General features: G+C 44.3%; 1 protein-coding gene across 1 annotated transcript in view; it reads left to right on the top strand.

Annotated features, from left to right (window-relative positions):
• Positions 1-6263: 6263 nt before the first annotated feature.
• ATP2A3 (ATPase sarcoplasmic/endoplasmic reticulum Ca2+ transporting 3) overlaps positions 6264-24125 on the top strand; it is a 166536-nt gene continuing 148674 nt past the window's right edge. The window contains exon 1 of the mRNA XM_087717259.1: positions 6264-6997. Within this exon, the coding sequence (XP_087573385.1) occupies positions 6880-6997 (118 nt within the window). The 5' untranslated portion in view covers positions 6264-6879. The remainder of the gene's footprint in view (positions 6998-24125) is intronic.

The raw sequence follows: 24125 nt of genomic DNA, 5'->3' as shown, positions 1-24125 counted from the left end.
CTTTGGTCACTAAATGTTTTCCCCCTCCTCGAGACTCCTCACTTCTTCCTTCATTCCTCTTGCTTATCTACCTTCACCTTATCTGTCTTCTGCTCTTTCCCTCTCTTCCTTCCTTCCTCCCTCCTTCCATCCTCTTCTTTCCTCACTCACTCCCTTCCTCCTTTTTTCTCTTCCTTCCTCCTTCCATTCTTTATACGATATAAAATTCAATGAGGGTGAAACACACAAAATCTGGCAAAGCTGCCTTGCACCAACCTGGCCTGCCCATAGAATAGCAGCCACTTTGAGACACATAAACCTGGTTTGAACATATTGCATCACAAAGATTTGCAAAGATCACATTTGCAAAAAGGAACATTTCTTGTAGTAAATACATTTTATAAACAATTTAAAAGTAAAAATCCCCCCAAAATAATAAAAAAGGTATTCTATAAATAAAAGAAATCCTTAAAAACCATTGTTAAGTATTACACCAGCAATAATTTATACTGTCACCATTTCAAACTATCATCAGAAATACGAATCTGTTGCCAAACATCAACATTTTGATCGCGTAACCATGAGGATGCCACAACGGTCGCTAAGTGTGAAAATGGTCGCTAAGTGTGAAAAATGGTCATCAGTCACTTTTTTCAATGCCATTGTAATTTTGGTCACTAAACAGCCATGTTCCTGACTTAACAACCACCATGATTCACTTAACGTGGCAATAAAAGGTCGCAAAATGAGGCAAAAATCATTTAACAAACGTCTCCCTTAGCAACAGAAATTGGGGGATCAATCCTGGTCGTAAGTCGAGGATTACCGGTAGCCAATTGCAAAAGGCAACTTTACTTGGAACAGGTGAGATTGTGCCCGGATCCCTTTCATGCCAACATATCCATCTTCTGCTCTTTCCCTCTCTTCCTTCCTTTCTCCTTCCATCATCTCCTTTCCTCACTCACTCCCTTCTTCCTTTTTTCTCTTCCTTCCTCCTTCCATTCTTTCAGCTTCATTTCTTTTGCCTATCTACCTTCTCTGTCTTTCTGCTCTTTTCATTTCTCCCTTCCTCTTTGCTTTTGTTCCTTTCTCCTTCCCTCCTTTCCTATTTCTTGCTTGTTCCTTCCTTCTGCCTATCTACCTTCACCTTCTCTGTCTTTCTGCTCTTTCCCTGTCTTCCCCTTTCCTCCCTCCTTCCCTTCTTTCCTTTCTAGTTCCATCCTTTCTTCTTTCCTCTCTCCCTCTTTTTTCCCTTCCTTCCCCCTTCCTCTTGCCTATCAACTTCATCCTCTTTGTCTTTCTGCTCTTTCCCTCTCTTCCCCTTTTCTTCCTACCTCCTTCCTTCTCCCTCCCTTCTTCTTTTTCTTCCTTTCTTCTTCCATCTTCCTCCTTCTCCTTCCATTCTTTCTCCTTCCATCCATCTTTTCTCCTTCCATCTTCTCCCCCCCTCCCTTCTTCTTTTCCTCCCCCCTCCCTCCTTCCTTCTTCTCCTTCCCTTTCTCACACACAGGAAGGGGAGGGGGGCTATCTAGTCGCTTTCACAGCATAATTTCTTTATCTAACTTTTAAAAAACAGTGTGCAAATCAAACGAGATTTTCGTAACCTGCGAAGCACCAAGTTATATTATGTTGTTACAAATTCGCAGCTACTCCATTCTTTCTGATAGGGAACTACATTTCCCAAGATGCCTCAGGTCCTCAAAGCGCTGAACGCAGTTTTGCAATTGACTCCAGCGAGGCCCGGTAGCCGCCGGCTGGGGTGGTTGTCAGGGCGATGCGGAGCGGACGCGCCGTGTGTTACTGCTTCCAGCAATCAAGACGGACAAGGGAAGCGACTGAAACGGACGCTGGCCGCAGGAGAGCGAGGCTGCTGCCAGCCGTTTCACCTTGCGCAGCGAATTTGACTGGGTCCCGGGGCTTCTGCCGCCTGCGGCTGCGAGGACCCCTGCACAAATGGATTCCTCACGGCCGCAGGCGATCCCAATTCACTCAGCCAGGGTGGGCAATTTCTGCACGAACGGACTACTCCTTGCGGCCGCAGGAGAGGGAGGAGGAGGGGGCAGCTGAGCCGCCCAACTCCTGCACGAATGGAGTATTCCTCGCGGCCGCAGGCGATCCCAATTCACTCAGCCAGGGCGGGCAATCTCTGCACGAACGGACTACTCCTCGCGGCCGCAGGAGAGGGAGGAGGAGGGGGCATCCGAGCCGCCCGACTCCTGCACGAACGGAGTATTCCTCGCGGCCGCAGGCGATCCCAATTCACTCAGCCGGGGCGGGCAATTTCTGCACGAACGGACTACTCCTCGCGGCCGCAGGAGAGGGAGGAGGGGGGGCAGCCGAGCCGCCCGCACAGAGTGAATTCAATTGGGATCGCCTGCGGCCGCGAGGACTCCTGCACAAACGGAGTATTCCTCGCGGCCGCAGGCGATCCCAATTCACTCAGCCAGGGCGGGCAATTTCTGCACGAACGGACTACTCCTTGCGGCCGCAGGAGGACAGGGAGGAGGAGGGGGCAGCCGCCCGCCCGCGGTTCAGGGGCTTCTGCCGGGCGGCGGGAGCCCCTGCACCGCGTGGAACTTCTCTGCCGCGGGCGGCTGCAGCTGCCCCCACCCTCTCCTCCTGCCGCGGCGAGCGGAAAATTCGATTAGAATTAGATTACTCACCAGTCAGCGCAGCTGCAACCTCTTTCGTCTTTTGTAGAAAGGAAATGGAAACTCGCGCAAGCGTGCTGAAAATTTCCCATCCCAGCCAGCTCACTGATTGGCTGGAGTCCAGGCCAATCCAATCAGTGAGCGGGAGGCTGGGCTGGCTTAAATTTGTAGGTAGTAGGTAAAAGGCTAAAAGCACGCTTTTTTTGGCGCTCGCAGCTCCCGCCCATCAGCTGCTAGCTTGCTGGGCTGGCTCATCTGGTAGGATAGAGAACAGAACGATGAGCCAGCCCAGCAAGCTAGCAGCTGATGGGTGGGAGCTGCGAGCGCCAAAAAAAGCGTGCCTTTTAAAAAGGCGGGCGGGACGCGGGAAAATGCATTGGAAGGCGGGTGTGTCCCGCCAAAAGTGGGACGTCTGGTCACCTTACCCTAACCTCCAAACAAGCAAACCATGTCTTGTTTGTGCGAATTGCATGAACTATACAGGATCATTCCTCAAAAGCTTTTCAGCACATTTTTAAATGGATGAGCTGGAATGAATGTGATAGGACACCACCTTGGTTTATCTCTTATTATTTATTTCAGTTTTTAGAATAGAAGAAAACTTTTAATGGGAACTAAATCTCGGCTACCTAAAAGTTACAAGTGACCCTCTGAGGGTCACTCTGAGCCTTGCCAATCCAGATGTCTCCATGTCCAGTTGTAGTAAGGTTGCTACCTCAACCCAGTACTGGGGGGAAAAATGTTTGTGGAACTTTGGCACAATGCCAGAATCAACTCATCCTATCTCACAGCGGACTCATAAGTCAGGGAGGGATTCTACCAACAGTACCAGATATTGGTATGTCTTGGCTCACTCTCTGATCAGCATGTGGAATTCAGAGGTATTCAGAGCCAGTTTGGTCTAGTGGTTAATGCGCCAGGTTAGAAAGCAGGAGAAAGTGAGTTCAAATCCAGCCTTGGGTGATGAAAGTCATCTGGGTGACTTTAGGCGAGTCACTCTCAGCTCAGCTCAGCTCAGCTCACAGGGTTGCTGTTGTGATGGTGGGGATATTAGAAGGAGGAAGGTTAGTTGGTTATGCTCGCCTCTTTGAGTCATTTGTAAAGTAATAAAGGTGAAAATACATACGTATGTACATACATACATACATACATACATACATACGTAAGTACATATATACATATTGTCTATGGGCATGGAAGTTCCATTTTTACCAATTATGATTCCTAAGATCAATTCCTGCAGACGTGGTATTCAGCAGGTTCTGAACAGCTCTGAAGAACCGGTAGTGGAAATTTTGAGTAGTTTGGAGAACTGGTAAATACCATCTCTGACTGGCCCCGCCCCCATCTATTCTCTGCTTCCAGAGTCCCAGCTGATCAGGAGGAAATGGGGATTTTGCAGTAACCTTCCTTTGGAGTGGGGAGGGAATGGAAATTTTACAGTATCCTTCCCCTGGAGTGGAGAACAAATGAAGATTTTACAGTATCCTTCCCCTGGAGTGGGGTGGGAATGGGGATTTTGCAATATCCTTCCCCTGCCACGCCCACAAAGCCACACACACCCACAAAGCCACGCCCACATAACCGGTAGTAAAAATTTTTGAATCTCACCACTGACCCCTGAGGTATCAAATCTAATCCTCATCTGTGTAGTCCTGTCTTTCTCAACTTGGCAACTTTAAGCTGTGTGGACTTCTACTCCCAGAATTCCCCAGCCAGCTGGAGAATTCTAAGAGTTTAAATCCACACAGTTTAATGTTATCAAGGTTGACAAACACTGGACTATTTTTTTAAAAAAAGATTTAATCTGAGACATTTACCAGCTCAGTATATACCCAGCCATTTTAGCTTCTTTCAACAACATTTAAGCCTAGCAACAGATCACACACATCTACTGTTCTGCCAGCATTTGCATATCTTTAAATTACTATGCCCATTTCCCCTTTCCCTTTAGCAAACATGCTAGAAAGGCACACACATCCATCTGCTTGCTCTAATGTTTTACCAGTGTTAACAACAAATGTGATGGCAATTGCTCACTCCATCTCCTCTGCCACATATAATCATCTTGGTCTTTAATGCTGTAATTGTCAGATCCATAATCTTTGTTGTATCACATAATCTATCTAACATTCATGGCAAATCATTTGGGTTCTCAATTTACAGCATGGCCTCACCCTCATGAAAAAAAGGTCAATACTAACAAACAAGCATTCCCATTACATTGATATGAAAACATTAACATTATAGAACAGAGGTCTTCAAACTTGGCAACTTTAAGACTTGTAGACTTCAACTCCCAGAATTCTCCAGACAGCATAGCCTACTGCTTTGGTGACTCCATCCAGCCACCTCATTCTCTGTCTTCCCCTTCTTTTGCCCTCAGTCCTTCCCAGCATTAGTCCTTCCTTCTCCTTAGGTGGCCAAAGTATTTGAGTTTCCTGTTCAGGATCTGGCCTTCTAAAGAGCCATCTCCTCTAGGACTGATCAGTTTAATCGCCTTGAAGTCCAGGCGACTTGCAGGAGTCTTCTCCAGCACCATAGTTCAAAGGCCTCAATTCTTTGGAGCTCAGCTTTTCTTATGATCCAACTTTCACAGTTTTTTTAACATTATTTTTTTAATTAATTAAGGCTTTTACATAATGCATTTTTAGTAAAACAGAGAAGTGTAGACTAATAGCCCAGATTAATCTGTACTTGGGACAAACACCACATTCCATGCTAAGAGTAAGCACAGGTCCACTCAGTTTTGGCACAATTTGGTCATAATGCTATATGATGAATTTTTACCCCTACAGTTTTATTTCATTTTACTTTCAAATTATCTTCCTTTTTATATGAATCTTTTTACTGTGCTTCTGTTCTAAGCAAGTTACCAATTTCTTGAAATGTGACTATTTTACAAGGCAACACACAATCACCTGCACCCAAACTGGAAAGCACATGTAATGTAGAGACATTTGGATACATATATGCAGGTACATATACATGTCCGCAAAAGAGTTGGCTTTGTCCAGGGGAGAAAAAGCCGTTTAGTCCAGGTCCAAGGGAACAAAATGTGTTGTGTTACCCGAAATTCTCCAGATCGCACCAACGTTACTCTCCACTGCTGCAACGAATGGAGATTCCTGTCTCTTTCTCACCCCCCCCGAAATAAAGGTCCGAGGTGGCGCAGTGGTTAGGGTGCAGTACTGAAGGCCACTACAGCTGACTGTTATCTGCAGTTCAGCGGTTCTAATCTCACCGGCTCAAGGTTAACTCAGCCTTCCATCCTTCCGAGGTGGGTAAAATGAGGACCCGGATTGTTGGGGGCGATAGGCTGACTCTGTAAACCGCTTAGCGAGGGCTGAAAGCCCTATGAAGCGGTATATAAGTCTAACTGCTAAGGTCCAGGTAGGCGGGCATTATAAACAACAATTAAAAAAGTGATCATTCAAAAGCAAAACATCTTCCCGGTTCGGTCCGAAAAAAAAAAAAGAGAGAGAGACCATAAACAAATAAGAACTCCCGCTTTGGCCAATGGCAGCAGGGCAGGAAGGTATCAAGGGCGTGACGGAACCAATCGGAAGAAGGCAGGTAGCTTGTGAATGGGGAAGGCCGAAGAGGGAGTAGCCGCGCGGCGATCCAGCTTCAGCCCCTTTCGGTGGGGGTAATTAATAAATACGCAACGCGTTCCGTCGAAGGCGATCGAGGTGGTCGATCAAGGCGGGACCGGAGAAGATCTTTGGCGAGCCTGGCGGTGGAAGGCGAGAAGGCAGAGCGGAGCGAAGGGAAGTGGTGGGAGGGGCGCGTTGTCAGGCAGTTCTGCTGCAGCAGCCGAGGAGAAAGTAACTTTGCAAAGGCGAGGGAGGCATGGCCTCAGTAAGAAACCCGGCGATGACCCGTCTCTGCGGCCAGGCGCGCCGGCGTTGAGCAGGCGGCTCCCAAAGGAAAGGCGCAGAACAGGCACGGCTGCCCCCCTGGCAAAAGCGCAGCCTTTTTCCCGCACAGCCAGCGTCGGCGGATCCGGGGAGAGAGCGAAGGCGCTCCGCTCGAGCGGCGAAGAGAGCTTCGAGCGCGGGAAGGCGCTGCGCCGTCGAGGAGCTTCGCCCCCGCCGGCCTTTTCTTGCAACCTTCGGCCGGGCTCGGACCTCCGAGTCGTTCCGTCTAACGAGCGCAGAGGCTTCCGCCTCTCGGGAAGGTTCGGTCCGACGACAGCAAGGCAGGGAAGGGAGCGCCGAGGAGCGCTCCAGCCGCTCCGGGAGAAAGCATGGAGAGCGCGCACAGCCTGACCGCCGAGGAAGTCCTGCGGCGTTTCGGGGTGCGGGAGAGTTGCGGGCTCAGCGCCGAGCAGGTCCGACGGCAACGGGAGAAGTACGGCGCCAACGGTAAGGAGGCTCGGACCCTGCCTCAAGCGCCCAAGCTCGCCGCCTTGCGCGGAACGGCCAGGGTTGGCTGGCGGGGCCAGGGAGGGAGGGAAGGACGGTCGCTTCGGACAGTGCCGGCGATGGGAAGTGGCGGTGGGGGCTAACCGGGTGCAAGTTGTGATCGCGGTCGCCCTCTCCGGCTTGCCGGTTGGGTCGGCACGCGTGGTGCATGGAGCTCAACGGGCTTCAAGGCGGAAAAAGGAAATGAATCGCCCCCAAAGAAAAAGAACAAGAGGCTTGCCGAACCGTGTCGGACAGTCCAGGGTCAGGCAGCATCACTTTTCCCACGGTGGCCGGCCGGCCGGCAACAAAAATCCCACGGGCACGCGAGGAGGGGAGGGCGGGGGACGGCGGCAGACAGGAAGCTGCTGCTCTTTGGCATTCGGAGAGAATTTGACCTTAACTCCGGTTTCTGACCGCAGCCGCATCGCTTCGCATCTCCGAGCCCGTTACCTTGTAAGTGAATTTGGCAATGGGGTCCGTTTCTAAGTCGCCTCGAGACAGTTCAAGGGCCGTTTAAATAGGACTTAGAAGATCACGGTCATGGTAGCCGGCGGAATGTGATCTGGAAGCAGTCAGAAGGCATAGAATAGAATAGAATAGAATAGAATAGAATAGAATAGAGTAACAGAGTTGGAAGGGACCCTAAAGGTCTTCTAGTCCAACCCTCAGCTTAGGCAGGAAATCCTACACCACTTCAGACAAATGGGTAAGTGGATAGTGGTAGTGGTTTCCCTTCCTGTGCCTCACAATACACTGTCTCTGTTCACAGAAAAACTCCCTTTTTAAGTATCCTTCGGTTTCATGGGCTTTCATGTATTGTGTGAATCCAATCACTGTTCTTTAGAAACCACCCTTTGGGAGGTCTATGGACATTCTCAGTCCTCCAGGTCATGGTTCTCCAAAAGGTGCTTTTTTCAAGAGGCAACTGGACTTTCTGGGTTTTTTTTTCTTTAAAGACCTTTTGCTTCTCATCCAAGAAGCTTGAAGAGAAATGAAACATCTTCAGAGAAAAGGAAATCAGAAAGTCCCGTTGCCTCTTGAAAAAAATACCTTTGGGTCACCCTTGGGGACTCAAACCCAACTCATTGTGGTTTACTTTGAAAAACAATACAAAGCCAAGTATGGCTTAGTGCAGTATGTGAATTGAGAAGACTGAGAGGTCAGGGCTCATGAGAGATTTGGGTAGGGAGCCATTTATTTATTTAATATAAATCTATATTTATAAAGAAGATTTGCAGAATTAAGAGAAGACGAAAGAGGTGAACAGGCCTCCTGTAGCGAAGAATGAGTCAGGAGATCTGAATGACAAGAATATGTAGGTAGCAAATTTGGATAGCAAGATGGTTATAACGCTTGCCTTGTAAAATAAATAGAAGGTTGCTTACTCAAAACCCAGAAGAAACTTTGAAATGGCATTGTGGTTAAGGAGTTGGTCTAGAAGTGGATCCATCCATGGAAACTCCCTGCATAACGTGGGCCAGGCACCTTCTGCTTGGCCCATCCTTCCCCACAGGGTTGTTATGGGGAAACATAGATCTTGTGTGGTGTTTAGGTACATACCAAATACTAATATTTAAGAATTATGCAGAAAAGGGATAATCCTAGCTCTGACGTTTGAGGCAGCATTTTATAAACTGAAAGATGTTTCCCAGCTACGAAACCCTTTTTAACTGGGGATGAATAGAATTGAACCCTCTGGTCTTCTGTAGACAGGATTGCTCCTTGAGCCTTCAGTTATCCTGCCACTGCTACAAGTGCCCATCTCTGGTCTGTTTTTGGAATTGTAGGTTGCTAAGAGAAGAATGTTTTCTCTCCTTTTTTGCATGACCTAAGTGCAAACCCATCCAGCAGCTGCTTGCAAGATACTGCAGCATGGACTATGAACTCTGCCAACCCTGCCAATCTATCCGCTTCAAGATGCTGTGGGACTACACTGCCCAGAGTCCTACATGGGTTGTCTGGGGATTATGGGTATTGTAGTTCCAACACATCTGAAAAGCTGGGAGGCTAGCTTCGGTGTTGCAAAAACTATCTGCTTATCTCTCCTGAGATCAGTGAAGATGACTTTTGTTTTTGGATGAAGTGAACAAGATTGGTGGAGTGACATATTTTCCTCTTTGGTTAAAAAGTCATGGAGGAGGTTCATGATGTATCTGGAGGATATGAAAGTTCAGTGGATATGAAGAAGCTAACTTTTATATGAGTATGCAAAATGTGTTAATGAACAACAGAGAATTGGAAGGGATCTTGGAGGTCTTCTAGTCCAACCCTCTGCTCAGGCAGAAAACCCTACACCATTTCAGACAGATTGTTGTACAATCTCTTCTTAAAACCTTCCAGCACTGGAGCACCAACAACTTCTGGAAGAAAATTGTTCCACTGATTTAATTCTAACTGTCAGGAAATGGTTAAAGGTTTATTGCATTTATATGCCGCCCTATTCCCGGAGGGACTCAGGGCGGCTAACAAACCCAGGGGTTTCTCCTTAGTTCTAGGTTGCTTCTCTCCTTGATTAGTCTCCATCCATTGCTTTTTGTCCTGCCTTCAGGTGCTTTGGAGAATAGGTTGACCACATGTTCTTTGTGGCAGCCCCTCAAATGTGGAAACACTGCTATCATGTCACCCTAGTCCTTCTTTTCATTAAACTAGACATACCCAATTCCAACAACCGTTCTTTATATGTTTTAGCCTCCAGTCCCCTAATCATCTTTGTTGCTTTTCTCTGTTCTCTGTACTCTAATGAATTTGCGGGAAGCTTGGTGAGGCTCTTTGCAATGGGGTAAATCAGATCGTCAGCCCTGGTCTCCAATATTATATACTTTGATGTAACAACAGTCCAGATAGCAGGCTTTCCAACTCTTTCCATGTCAAGGCCTATTTTGCAACGTTCCCCTCTGAATTTGCACCTCTAAAATACGACAGTGGATTGCCATTTTTCTCCCTATCTATTCCTCTGCCGCTGTGCCCTCACTCTGCCAAAATAAAGAGTCAGTGCAGAAGATTATGAGAGTCGATCGCCATCTTTCCCACATTTAAACCTGTCATCAATCATATTCTTCAAAGTGGGCTAAAACTGTATGGCTGACATTTGATTATTATTTTTTGAGTGAACATATCCGAATGCGGATGCTATAATTTCAATCCCTTTTTTTCCTGGTGGCGAATGGACGTGATTTCTCTCCCTGCACTTCCTTGGCTTCAACCGTCACGTCCCTCTTGGTTATTCTCTGGAAGCTGAAATGACATTCCCGCTACCACCACACACAATTTCTTGTAACATATAATCCTCTAAAAAGGGATTGTTAGGATTAGATTTTGGAGACTTTGAGTTCAAGTCCTGTCTTAGTTACAAAAGGCAGCTGGGTGATCTTGGGCCAGTAACTCTCCCTCAGCCCAATTTACTTCATAAAGTTGTTTGCTGTGGGGAAAATAGGAGAAGGAAGGTGTGTTGGATATGTTCTCCTCTTGAGTTACTTGTAAAAATAATAAAGGCAGAATACAACTATAAATGAAAAACTGTCCTTTTTTCAGGTCTTACTAATTTGGGCAGCATGTAAATGTTATATCTATGTATGTATGTGTACACACACACATACATACACACACAAACTCACACCTGTATACACAAAGCTAGAAATTCTGTATGGTTATCCTCTTTTCTGTGAGCCACAATGAGTCTTGGGAATCAGTTTCAAAAATCTTTGAAGGAAATTCTTTAATAGACATGGCACTGACATTTTTTTTCTGTTTTTACAAAACTTTCTTGCATAAAGTTTTCAACAAAAGTTCCCTTTTCCTACCTAAGAAACCTCAACTTCCTCGTTGGTTCCATGCTTCTTTTAATTGAAGAATGCTTCAATGCGTCTTTGGCCCCTGCTGGATTTCATCGGCATATTTCATTGCCACATTTAAGCCATCTTATTTCTCTCTTGGCAAGACTCCTCCCAAGCCAACCCTTTTAGAGCAATATTTTATTTCAGCTACATTTTAGCTGGTCAAGAAAACCTCAGTTGCCCTCCCCAGCTATCAGCAAGGATTCGGCTTAAAGAAAGTTGGTTCCTCAGCAACCATCATAATATAATCAGAATATTTATAATGTGTCTAAATTAAGCTTCATTAAACCCATGATGGCCCATAGGAGCAAAAGGAAACATAGGTGAGTAATATCTGCACTTCTCAAAACTTTTTCTGCAGTTTTGGAGAATTCAGAAATTTGCATACCTGTTTTCTAGAAATCAACTGTAGTCGACTTTCTCAGGTATGTGTGTATGTAGGGGGGGGGTGGCTACTATGATGCCTTAAAAATTAGCTAATTTTTAAATTATGTATGGGTGAACCTTGGAATTTATAAAATTTCTGTACAAGTCTGAATCTTAGACCAAAGTGGTAATAACTTTTTGAATTTAAAGTATAATTTTTCATTATGTAAATGGCATAAATTCAGAAAGCTGGGAATTCAATAACTGTAAAGAAGCCATTTATTTTTCCCCTGCCTTGATCTTCAGGAAAAAAAAAACACCACCTTCTAGTAACACTGGAATTTAATTGAAAAGAAATCCCCCCCCCCTCCATTTTCTAACTGATGTTTTTTGGGTAAAAGTTAAACCACAACGAAGCCTTTTCATTGATAAAAACTTTCCCTGTTGGATTTGTATATGGCATAAAAATCATACTGTATCTGTTTAATGACGTTCTAATTTAATGTTGTTAATCTTTGTTTTGGCTCAATTAACAAAGGTTTTATGGAGGTGCAGAATTGGTCAAGTGGCTCATCATAGATTTAACTGCTGCTTTTTGAGTGCATTCTTGAATATAAATCAGGAATCTTCTGAAGGGTCTTTTTTCCCTGTGTCCTTAAATGTCTGGGTACTTTTATAAATTTAATAAATAAATAAGCAACTATTTTTTCCTGAAGTATTTTAAAAAGTTATAGATGTGTAGAGAAACCCTATCCTCATTTCCTAAATATTCCCCTTGAGCAGTCTCGAGCAGGGTTTTTCGAATTATGTGGTGTGAGCGCATCATGGAGTTCCATTAGAGATTAAGGAGAGAGAGAAAAAAACCACTCAAATGCAGCCATATTTCTACCACCAGAGTTTTGCCTTATGATCAGAGGTTTCCGATTCCCCCCCCCTTTTAACCAACAGGTTCCATAACTTGAAAAAGTGTGAAATCCCCAGATCTATAGCAGTGGTAACTCCATAATTCATAACTGATTTGGATAACCTTAAAAAAAGTGGGACAGAGCCTTACTCTGCTATCTAGCATAACATGATCTATATACAGTATTAGTTGACCAACTTGGCAATTCAAGGTACATATGTTTAACCTGCATGGACTTCAGCCTCTCAGAATTCTGCAGCTGACTTCCTGCCATTCCCAGATATCAGTGGAAACAGTGAATGTTTCAGCACATTTGCATACGAAATTAGGGACAGCTGGTCTTCACTGCCAGACAGATGTTTTCTGAAGTCTTTCCAAACAGTCTTTCCTAGCAGACTAGGGATGCAGAGGATTAGTTCTGCCTCTTTTTACACACAAAGCAAGCGTTGTATTATAGTATATCCTTAAGGACTAGAAACTTCTGAGTTTTATTTTCTCAATGATAAACTGCATCTATTCCGTTTGGTGTAGTAGTTAAGACACTAGGCTAGAAACTGGGAGACTTGAGTTTCACTCCTTTAGGCACAAAGCCAGATGGGTGACCTTGGGACGGTCACTGTTTCTCAAACCTAAGGAGGAAGCAGTGGCAAGTCATTCCTGAAAAAAACTTTCCAAGAAAATTGCAGGGATTTGTCAAGGCAGTCTCTGAGAATCGAACACAACTGAACAAAAGCAAACAACAACGACAAACCAACTTGCATCTCAGTTCTAAATGTGTGCATTTGATTTTGTTAATGTGCCCAGCCCTGATCAGTATGTGAAGCTATGATTTTGTTTCACCGTGTTGTGATAAATGAATCGCAAATAGGATTTTACATAATAAGTAGATTTATATAATTTTAAGTAAACCATTGCATATGCATCTCATAATAAATAAGATTGGGTTCCCCCCCACCCTCATTAGGTTTTTGTATGTGTGTGCTTGGCATGTTAGGTGAATGTTCGGGCCAATCTTAACATGGTTGGAGGGTCAGTTTGGTATAGTGGTTTCCATGTTAGCCTAAAAATCAGGAGACTGAATTCTAGTCCCACCTTAGACATGGAAGCTGGCTTAATAACTTTGCGCCAATCAAGTTCGCTCAGCCCAGCCTACCACACATGATTGTTATGGGAAAAATAGGAGGAAGAAAAAGTATTGTATATGTCTCCTCCCGCTTGAGTTTTTAGGGGGGGAATAAAGTGGAGTGGGGCTCACTTAGTACTTGAATGGGAGATCACGGGAAATGTATTGATGGCAGGCTGAGAAATCAGCAAAATGTCTCAGAAGTCACTGGCCAATCACTTCTGTTTCCTGCTAAAATAGAACAAGGATGTGTCCTTTAAGTCACTGGGAGTTCAGCTCATCTTAAAGCAGGGGTGTCCAAACTTGGGAACTTTTAAGACTTGTGGATTTCAACTCCCAGAATTCCCCAGCCAGGGGACACTTTAAAAATAAATAGGTGTACATACTATTAAGTTTTCCAGTTTGAAGGTAGTATGTTGTGGTGATGCAGATATTATTGAAATATTCTCATTTGCCCCCTGTTTGATCTTCCAGGCTTCCTCCTTTGTGTGCCAATTTCCCACCCACAGGGGGGGAAAAACAAGTTGTGGCATTCTTTCCTTCCTCCCATACCAGTGGTTTTCATGTTTGGTGACTTTAATATATATATAGCAGTAGACTTATATACCGCTTCATAGGCCTTTCAGGCCTCTCTAAGCGGTTTACAGAGAGTCAGCATATTGCCCCCAACAATCTGGGTCCTCATTTTACCCACCTCGGAAGGATGGAAGGCTGAGTCAACCCTGAGCCGGTGAGATTTGAACCGCTGACCTGCTGATCTAGCAGTAGCCTGCAGTGCTGCATTTAACCACTGCGCCACCTTGGCTCTTGGCTCTTGGCTCTTAAGATGTATGAACTTCAATTCCCAGAATTCCCCAGCCAGGAATTGTGGGAGTTGAAGTCCACAGATCTTAAAGTTGCTAAGGTTGAGAAACACTGTCCTCAATTCTGAGTATATTGATCCAAATGCAAGCCGGGCAGAGGGGCATATTTTATTTTATGTAAAAAGTTTTTATTTTCCATTTTCATAACATATAAAATCACATGTATACTATTACATAGCCAATATCATATTGTATTAATTAATAATTACATCAGTTCATCTTGCCATCAACTCCCGGAAAAAAAAATTAAAAAAATAAAAACCAATTATTGGCTCTTCTGCTTTCCATACACCACTTTCTTCTGCCTCTCTCCTCCCCTTCCCTACCTCCTTTCTTCCCTCTATCATCCTTTTCTACTCTACTTCCCCTTCCTTTCTCCTTCTCCTCTCTCCTCTTTCCACTCCTCCTTATTCTCCTCATCTCGCCCCCCCTTGCCCTCTCTCCTATCCCTTTCTTCCTATCTTTCTTCTCTCCTCTGCTTCCCACTCTTCCTCTCACTCACTTGGTGTATTTCAGCTTCTGAGCAAACTCCATTCTGTGTTGATGGTATTTATACTTCCATTTCAATATACATAACATATCTTGGTTTTATGGAAAAAATAAGAGAAGACAGTATACATGTACAATCATATTACTTTAAAACCTAGCACCCCTCCTCAAGCCTAATATACTTCCCCCCCCCTCCCCCCCAGCCCCCCCAACCTTCCCTCCCCTGATTTCCCAGAACTAATACATGGTATAAATCTTTAACAAAAACAGTCTAAAATATATTTGAAAAAAGAGTAGGAAATTAATAACATCTTTAAATTGAACTTAGCTCCTCCTTGCTAGGCTAACTTTAAACAATTTATATCATTCCTGGTCTTAATCATAAGCTATCTGGAATTTCTTAGTCCCATATTTATTTTGAGTATAATCAATCCATTTTTTCCAGTCTCGTTTATATCTCTCATTTGAGTAGTCCTTAAGATATGCAGATACTTTAGCCATCTCGGCTAAATTTGTGACTTTCAGTGTCCATTCTTGAATAGTAGGCAAATCTTCCTTCTTCCAGTACTGCGCCACCAACAATCTAGCTGCAGTTATTAAGTGCAAAATCAAATTAATCTCTACAGCTGTACAATCAGTAATTATACCTAACAAAAATAACCGGGGGGGGGGGTAAACTTTATCCTTTTTTAAAGAACATTTTGCATAATCCGCCATATTTTTATCCAAAATGCCTTAACCTTTTTGCAAGTCCACCATATATGAAAGTATGTAGCGCCCACAAAATCACATCTCCAGTATTTAGGTTGTAAATTCGGATACATAGAAGCCAACTTTTTAGGATCTAAATGCCATCTATAAAACATCTTGTAAAAGTTTTCTCTCAAGTTTTGGGCTTGTGTAAATTTTACGTTTCTTACCCAAATCCTTTCCCATGTATCCAGCATTATTGGTTCTTCAATATTTTGAGCCCACTTTATCATACAGTCTTTAACTAATTCTGTTTCGGAGTCCATCTGTATTAATACATTATATAATCTCTTTACAGTACTTTACAGCCCTCTCCAAGCGGTTGACAGAGTCAGCCTATTGCCTCCAACAATCTAGGTCCTCATTTTACCCAGAATGATGGAAGGCTGAGTCAAACTTGAGCCTGGTGAGATTTGAACTGTCAAATTGCAGGCAGCCGGCAGGCAGCAGCAGTAGTTTGCAGTACTGCACTCCAACCACTGTGCCACCGTGGCTCTTAATATCATTTTGGCAAAAGGATAAGACAAGAGTCCTTCTAATAAATCCATACAGGAGCCAGGGATAAAAGAAGGGATATTTTCATGCTCAAGACTAATTCTAAAATTGTAATTATTTAAGCAGGTGTTCAGTGTTTAATGGCTTGCTGATTTTTGATAAACACATTTATTTTTGTGGCCACTGCTATTTTTGCAGTTCTGTAGATATTTGTATTGTTTTGAAATGAAACAAAGTCTTATCCAGCTTTCTTTAAAAAATTTTTTAAAAGAAGAGTATTAGTATTAGTATTTGTATTTGGTTTATTTGTATGCCACCCTTCTCCAGGGGGGACTCAGGGCGGCGAACAACTCAAAGGGGAAAGGGAACATAAACAACAGTACACATAATTAAAATACACAAAAATCACACAGCCATACCAGTCGAGAGAGGAGGAGAACTCATCAACCCCAGGCCTGCCGGCACAGCCAGGTTTTGACGGCTTTCCGGAAGGCCTGGAGAGAGGTGAGGGTCTGGATCTCCGCATGGAGTTCATTCCAAAGGACCGGAGCTGCTACAGAGAAGGCTCTCCCCCGGGTAGTAGCCAGATGGCATTGGCTGGTGGACGGAACCCGGAGGAGGCCGACCCTGTGAGATCTGACGGGTCTTTGGGAGGTAATTGGCAGCAGGGGGTCTCTCAAGTACCCAGGTCCAATACCATGAAGGGTTTTATAAGTTACGACTAGCACTTTAAAGCGTATCCGGAGACTGATCGGTAGCCAGTGCAGCTCGCGGAGGATAGGTGTAACGTGGGTGTACCGAGGTGCACCCACAATCGCTCGCGTGGCTGCATTCTGGACATTGAGGCATTGTAGCATTGTAATTTAAACTTTTAAGTGGTTCAGACAAACATACAGAGAGGTAAGACTGGTTGTTCCCAGTTTACTTTCAGGACCAATTAATTTCACTTTTTCCTAGAGTCCTCTGGAAGTGCAAATTTCCACCTGAGTCAATATTTGTCTCATTTCAAAAATTTTTGGGAAGGGCCTTTTCCACCTGTCATATTTAGCATATGCAAATATGCTTTGATGAAGCCGATGTAAGATGGGTACGTCAGAAGATGAAAGAAGGGAAGTGGTAGGATGTACTCTGTAGCCTAAATAGCACCTTGAAAGCCTTTTTGGGGTGTGCGTGATCATCTGTGGGTCCTTTTTCTTTTAACATTCCTAATGTGTGTGCTTTGTGTGTTCCTTTTGAAGGAAACAGTCGATAAATTGTTTGTAGGTAGAAGGGAGGGATTTTTTTTTTTTTTAGGATTTTATTGGAAATTTATATGCCGCCCTTTTCCCTGAGGGGACTCAGGGCGGCTTACAACAATGAAGGGAAGGGAGTGCAAGACAAGACATTAAAAAGAAAGAATCGTGATTAAAAGAAAATTGATCATAAAAACACAACATTCACTCAACATTCGGGCGGGGTGAGAGTAATCCTATCCCCAGGCCTGACGGGATAGCCAGTTCTTAAGGGCTGTGCGGAAGGCCTGGACTGTGGTGAGGGTACGGATCTCCACGGGGAGGTTGTTCCATAATGTCGGAGCAGCAACTGAGAAGGCTCTCCTCCGCGTAGTCGCCAGTCGGCACTGACTGGCAGATGGAATTCGGAGGAGGCCTACTCTGTGCGATCTGATGGGACGCAGGGAGGTGATTGGCAGGAGGCGGTCTCTCAAATCCTAAAAAAAAAAAAAAATCCTAAAAATCCTTAAATTTGCACAGTTGCGTTTTGTAATGGTAAGAAAGAAAGTCTGTAATTTCTTTTCAGCAAGTCAGGTGCCATCCAAATTAGGTTTCGGATGCTCTTACAATCATGAAACAGAAACAGCATTTCTGTATAGTAATTCCACTGATTGAAGTGGGATTTCATTTGATTACCAGTCATTTGAGTTGGCATTGGGTTACATTGTGAAGGTCCTGGATTTGACTGGGAAAGAAAGAAAGGAATTGCCACATTTTGCATATTGTGCTTCAAAGTTCCTCCGGTGGGATAATAAATATCATACGTTTTCAAGATACTCAGAATAGCTTATTTTGCACAGCTGTGATTGCACCAAGCCATAATTGGTTTAAATGGTAAAACCATCAATGGTTGCGTGGTTGTCAGTGACGTGCGGTGATGTTTATGATTGGTGAGGCAAGCGGGCAAAAGCCGCCCTATGTCGGACACAGTGGCAGCGCATTCGGACGCCCCGGCGCTGTGTCCGCCATAGACGTGAGACGCAGGGAGTAGGTCGGGTGGGGGGGGGCTGGCTGGCTTGGAAGTGGGGATCATGGCCACTCAGGTGGCCCCCACGCCAGCTGTTTGGATGTTCGTCGGAGGAGGCGGGGGACGAGGCGGTGGAGCGCAGCGGCGGCGAGAAGCAGCATCCCCGTCGCTGTGTCTGACGGAAATGTGTGGGCAGCAGGCCAGTAATGCTGATATCCCAGCTACCATCAAGGGCCTCCGGGTGCTGGGGTATGGGTCCAAAAAGCCCAGCAGTGCTCTCTCTTGGAGGGAGGGCAGGAACACAGAGATGAGCTCACACCTGGGAGGAACAGCAAAGGCACCGACTTCTCACCATGGTCTCCTCGCATGGGGGGGGGGAACCAAGAACTACTGTCATTCTTGGGAGTGGAGGGAGGGAGCCACCCATGCCCCCTGGTTTTCGCTACTGAAAAATCCCTTCCCTTTTTAGAATAGTCGGACACAGCGGGGGGGACGCTGCTTCTCGTTGCTACCGCGCTCTGCCGCCTCGGCCCCCCGCCTCCTCTGACAAACAATCCTCCGCTTTCTTCAGCTCAGACAGAGCCGGGACACCCAAGCTGCTGGCGGCGGGGGCGGGGGCCACCTGAGCGGGCATGATCCCCCCTCCCCAGCCAACCAGCCCACCCACCCCTCGCCCGACCTACTCCCTGCCTGGCTGGCCGGCCGGCACAACACCTCACTGCTCTCCTCCTCCTCAACCTCCTCATCCTCCCCGCTCAAGTGGCAGTGGGCTCCGCAGGACAACAGGGTCTCATTTCTCCCTGGTGTGGCGAGCTCCAGTGGGCTAGACGCGGGTGCAAGGGGCCTGGCCCCATGGTGCCTACTCGCTCAGTTGCCGCCGGTGAAGAGTGGGGAGAGGAGGATGAGGAGGAGGAAAGGGGGAGGGGAGCAGGACAGGGCTCCCGGTGGGGGGAGAGGAGAAAGGGAAGGGCGGCACAGCGGGCAAAAGAAAGAAAGCACCAGCCCGCCAGCCGAGGCGGGTAAAAGACCCGCCTTTGCTGGCAGACTGCCCCTCTCTTCTCAAACAAGGCTGCCCCTCTCTTCTCAAACAAACTCTCTCAAATTGAGAAAGAGTTTGTTTGAGTGAAGTGAAGAAACAAACACGTGCACTCACACACACACAAATTACTTACAATAAAAAATTACTTACAAATTACATTAATTTTGAACTCCTCCCCTTCCCTCCGACCCACATACCTTTTCCAGCTGTTTCACAATCACAGAGGATTTCAACTCTGCTCTTGCCTGCCATCATGAAAATGTAAAAATATAAAAGGAAAAAGGCAAGAGCTGCTGAGGTCAGGCTGCGTTAGCTGCTGCCAGAGCATCCAATGGATGACTCTGCTTAACTGTTTAAAAAAAGGCTCTAAAAAAACGCCCTCTACAGGAGGAGGCGAGAGAACCACGTGCCTCATCTACATAAGGAATTTTTTGGCTTTTAACCCTTGCTTAACTCTGCTCAAGTGATCATAAAGATAGATTAAATGAGGCATGTGGTTCTCTTGCCTCCTCCTGCAGAGGGCACTTTTTTAAGAGGCTTTTTTAAACAGTTAAGCACTAAGCAGAGTCATCCACTGTGACTCTGGCAGCAACTACCTCAGCCTTTTTCCTTTTAATTTTTCTTTTCTTTTCATGATGACAGTTGTGAGGCCTTGCCTCCCCTGACTGCACATCCCTGGTGGTTGTCATATTATGGATTGAATAAACCCATCCAATATGGTTTAGAAATTAGGATTTATATAGCATACTTTAGGGCAGTGTTTCTCAACCTTTGCAGTTTTAAGCCATGTGGACTTCAACTCCCAGAATTCCCCAACCACTGTTCTCTTGGTATAATACAGGTAGTCCTTAACTTATGAGCACAATTGAGCCCAAAATTTATATTGTTAAGTGAGAAATTTTTAAAGGGAATTTTGCCCCATTTTAGGACTTTTCCTGCCACATTTGTTAAGTGAGTCACTTTAATTGTTAAATTAGTAAGACAGTTGTTAAGTGAATCTGGCTTCCCCGTTGACTTTGTCAGAAGGTTGCAAAATGTGATCACATGACCCAGGGATGCTGTAACCATGATAAATAAGAGTCATTTACCAAGCGTTGGAACGTAAATCATGTGACCCAGTGGTGGGATTCAAATTTTTTTACTACCGGTTCTGTGGGCGTGGCTTGGTGGGTGTGGCTTGTCTTGGTGGGTGTGGCAGGGGTAACCTTCCCCTGCAAAATCCCCATTCCCTCCCGATCAGCTGGGAGTCGGGAGGCAGCAAATAGATGGGGGCGGGGCCAGCCAGAGGTGGTATTCGCCAGTTCTCCAAATACTCAAAATTTCCGCTACCGGTTCTCCAGAACTGGTCAGAACCTGCTGAATACCACCTCTGATGTGACCGTGGAAATGCTGCAAAAATGGTCATGCTGCTTTTTTCAGTGCAACTTCAAATAATCATTAAGTGAATTGTTGTAAGGACTATCTGTTCAGCACTCTTTGGCTCTGCTTTCTTTGGGTTATTTCTCGATTTGTCAACCTAGTCTGCAGTCCTGGACTTGAATGAGATGCTCCCTATTCAAATACTAAGCCTGCTTAGCTTTCTTTCTGAGCCGAGGTTGCCAAATTCACTACCGCTTAACAGATTAAGTAAACCATAGCCTATATTGCTGTGTAATCCAGTCACTACGTAATCCCAGCAGCCCAAATGAAAGATGGCTTGTTTATGATGAATGAATGTTGTTAAAGCGGAGCCCTTTTTATAAACTACTGGCACGCTTGTAAAAATAAAATTGAAAAGAGGTTTCTTTAGCATGGCATGAATTTATAGTGAGTAATTGAAGGCTGCATTCGGCTACATCTTTGGAAAACTTTCAAAGAGCAAAAGGAGACAACCTAAAATAAATCATTGTTCGGTTAATGCTCTCATAGAGGCTAGATCTTTGCAGAAAGCTCAGTTGGTGGTGATTTTTCACATTTCATAGGGGGGGGGGGAATAGCTTCAGTTCCTGTCGGGGTCCGGTTGTAAATAATGAGAACAGCAGCTGTGGAAGCCCTGGCCATTCTCTTCCATTGTCTGCAAGCTCCTGGATCCAACTGTTGCCTGTGTGAGAAACAAAACTGCTGCCATCCCCACTATACAAAGGACAAAGAACATTAGAGGAAATTTGTTAATTTTGTACAGAGGAAATAACACCAAATAGATTCAAAAGTCAAGATTGTAATGAATGCTTTTCACCTTATTTTACATTTGGAAGAGAAAACAGACTTATTCAGTAGGTTTGATTAATCAATTTAAAGCTTATTTTATAGATAGTCTTCGATTTGCAACCACATTTAGGACAAGGATTTCCATTGCCAAGCAAAGCGATTCTTAAATGAGGTGCAGCCTATTATTATTATTGTTGTTGTTGTTGTTATTTGATTAATCTTTGGTGAGATTCACAGCCTTTGGGGCTGGTTGGTAGCTCAACAGCTCGAGTCCTAACCAAGGACCTAGGAACTGTTAAGGTAACGTTGGAGGATATAAGCTGTTCCAAGTAGGGTGGTTTTTTGTAGAGTCAGAATGTTCAAGTCTGATAAATTTAAAATTTCCAAATAGTGAGGTAGCCCTTTAGGTATTGCTCCAAGGGCTCCAGTTACAATTGGGACAACACACGATTTCTTTTTCCACAGTCGCTCAACTTCAATTTGCAAGTCCCGGCACTTTGTGATTTTTTCTTGCTGTTTATCTTCAATTCGTGCATCTCCAGGTATTGCAATGTCAATGAACCATACTTTTTTCTTTTCAACTATTGTTATGACAGTTGTGTTGTGGTCCAAGTGCCTGTCAGTCTGAATTCTGAAGTCCCAGTGGTTTTTGCTGTACTCAAATCCAAACTTTTGGCACAATTTCCAGTGAATGATCTTAGCAATGCGGTCATGGCATTGTAGGTAGTCAGTTTGTGAAATTTTGCTGCATCCACGGATCAAGTGGTCGACTGTCTCATCTTTCACATTACAGAGGCGACATTTGCTGTTGTAACATGTTGAATTTTTTCTTCATGCAGTTTGTGGCTAAGGCTTGTTCTTGAGCTGCCAAAATAAAGCCTTCTGTTTCTTTTTTCAGGGCTCCTGATCTTAACCAGTTCCAAGTTAGCTTTTGGTCAGCTTTGCCTTCAATACTTTTCAAGTATTGGCTATGCATAGCTTTGTTTTTCCATTTTCCAGATCGCTTCACAATTACTTCTTTCTTATATTCAGCTTTTGACTTAGTTGTCTTTAAAAGGCCTCCTTGTTTTACTTCCTTAATCATTAGTTCTTCACTTTTCTGGATGTAATCATTCAAGCTGTGTTTTTCTTCTTCCACAGTCTGTTTTACTTAATTAATTATTAGTATTATTATTATACCATTGTAGCACAACGGCCAGTTGTTTCGCTGGATTTGGCATTGGTTACTAGTCGGGCCCCACCCAGGGGCCTAGGACGTCGTAACGTATTTTCGTAATATGTGTGCAGATCCAAGCAGTGCAGCTTTTTGCATTTGACTGATGGTGATTTTGTCAATTTTTAACTGTTTTAAATGTAATTCCAGTGCTTTTGGAATAGCACCCAGTGTGCCAATTATCACTGGAATTACCACTGCTGGTTTGTGCCATAGTCGTTGAATTTCGATTTTTAAGTCCTGGTATTTTGCGTTTTTTTCATGTTCCTTCTCGACGACCCTGCTATCACCTGGTATTGCGATGTCTTATTTTTCTCAACCAGTGTGATGTCTGGTGTATTATGCACCAGTATTTTGTCTGTTTGTATACGGAAATCCCACAAGATCTTGACCATCTGATTTTCGGTGACTTTTTCAGGCTGATGTTCCTACCCGTTTGTTACTGTTTTAATATTATAATTTTTGCACAAATTCCAATGGATCATTTGTGCTACTGAATTGTGCCACAATTTATAATCAGTTTGCACGATTTTTTTATAGCAGAGTATGTGATCACCACCTTCTTTTTTTTTTTCTTCTTCTTCTTCTTCTTCTTCTTCTTCTTCTTCTTCTTCTTCTTCTTCTTCTTCTTCTTCTTCTTCTTCTTCTTCTTATTATTATTATTATTATTATTATTATTATTATTATTATTATTATTATTATTATTATTATTATTATTATACAATTCTATCACAGCGGCCAGTTGTTTCGCCGGATTTGGCATTGGTTACTAGTCGGGCCCCACCCAGGGGCCTAAGACGTCGTAACGTATTTTCGTAATATGCGTGCAGATCCAAGCAGTGCGGCTTTTTGCATTTGACTGATGGTGATTTTGTCAATTTTTAACTGTTTTAAATGTAATTCCAGTGCTTTTGGAATAGCACCCAGTGTGCCAATTACCACTGGAATTACCACTGCTGGTTTGTGCCATAGTCGTTGAATTTCGATTTTTAAGTCCTGGTATCTTGCGATTTTTTCATGTTCCTTCTCAGCGACCCTGCTATCACTTGGTATTGCGATGTCTATGATTGTGACCTTATTTTTCTCAACCAGTGTGATGTCTGGTGTATTATGCGCCAGTATTTTGTCGGTTTGTATACGGAAATCCCACAAGATCTTGACCATCTGATTTTCGGTGACTTTTTCAGGCTGATGTTCCCACCAGTTTGTTGCTGTTTTAATATTATAATTTTTGCACAAATTCCAATGGATCATTTGTGCTACTGAATTGTGCCGCAATTTATAATCAGTCTGCGCGATTTTTTTACAGCAGCTGAGTATGTGATCAACAGTTTCGTCAGCTTCTTTGCAAAGTCTGCATTTGGTATCATCAGAGGATTTTTCGATTTTGGCCTTAATGGCATTTGTGCGAATAGCTTGTTCTTGCGCAGCCAGGATTAGTGACTCTGTTTCTTTCTTTAATGTACCTGTTGTTAACCATAACCAAGTTTGTTCACTGTCCACTTTATCTTTTATTTTTTCCAGAAATTGGCCATGCAGTGCTTTGTTCTGCCAACTCTCAATTCTTGATTTTATCACATCTTTTC

The sequence above is a fragment of the Thamnophis sirtalis genome, unplaced genomic scaffold, assembly GCF_051295495.1.
Source record: "Thamnophis sirtalis isolate CommonGarterSnake01/CBP01778 unplaced genomic scaffold, rThaSir2_p1.2 scaffold_6, whole genome shotgun sequence".
NCBI classification, from domain to species: Eukaryota; Metazoa; Chordata; class Lepidosauria; order Squamata; family Natricidae; genus Thamnophis; species Thamnophis sirtalis.
The sequence above is the reverse complement of the archived record's forward strand: the minus strand, read 5'-3'. Positions and strand labels throughout refer to the sequence as shown.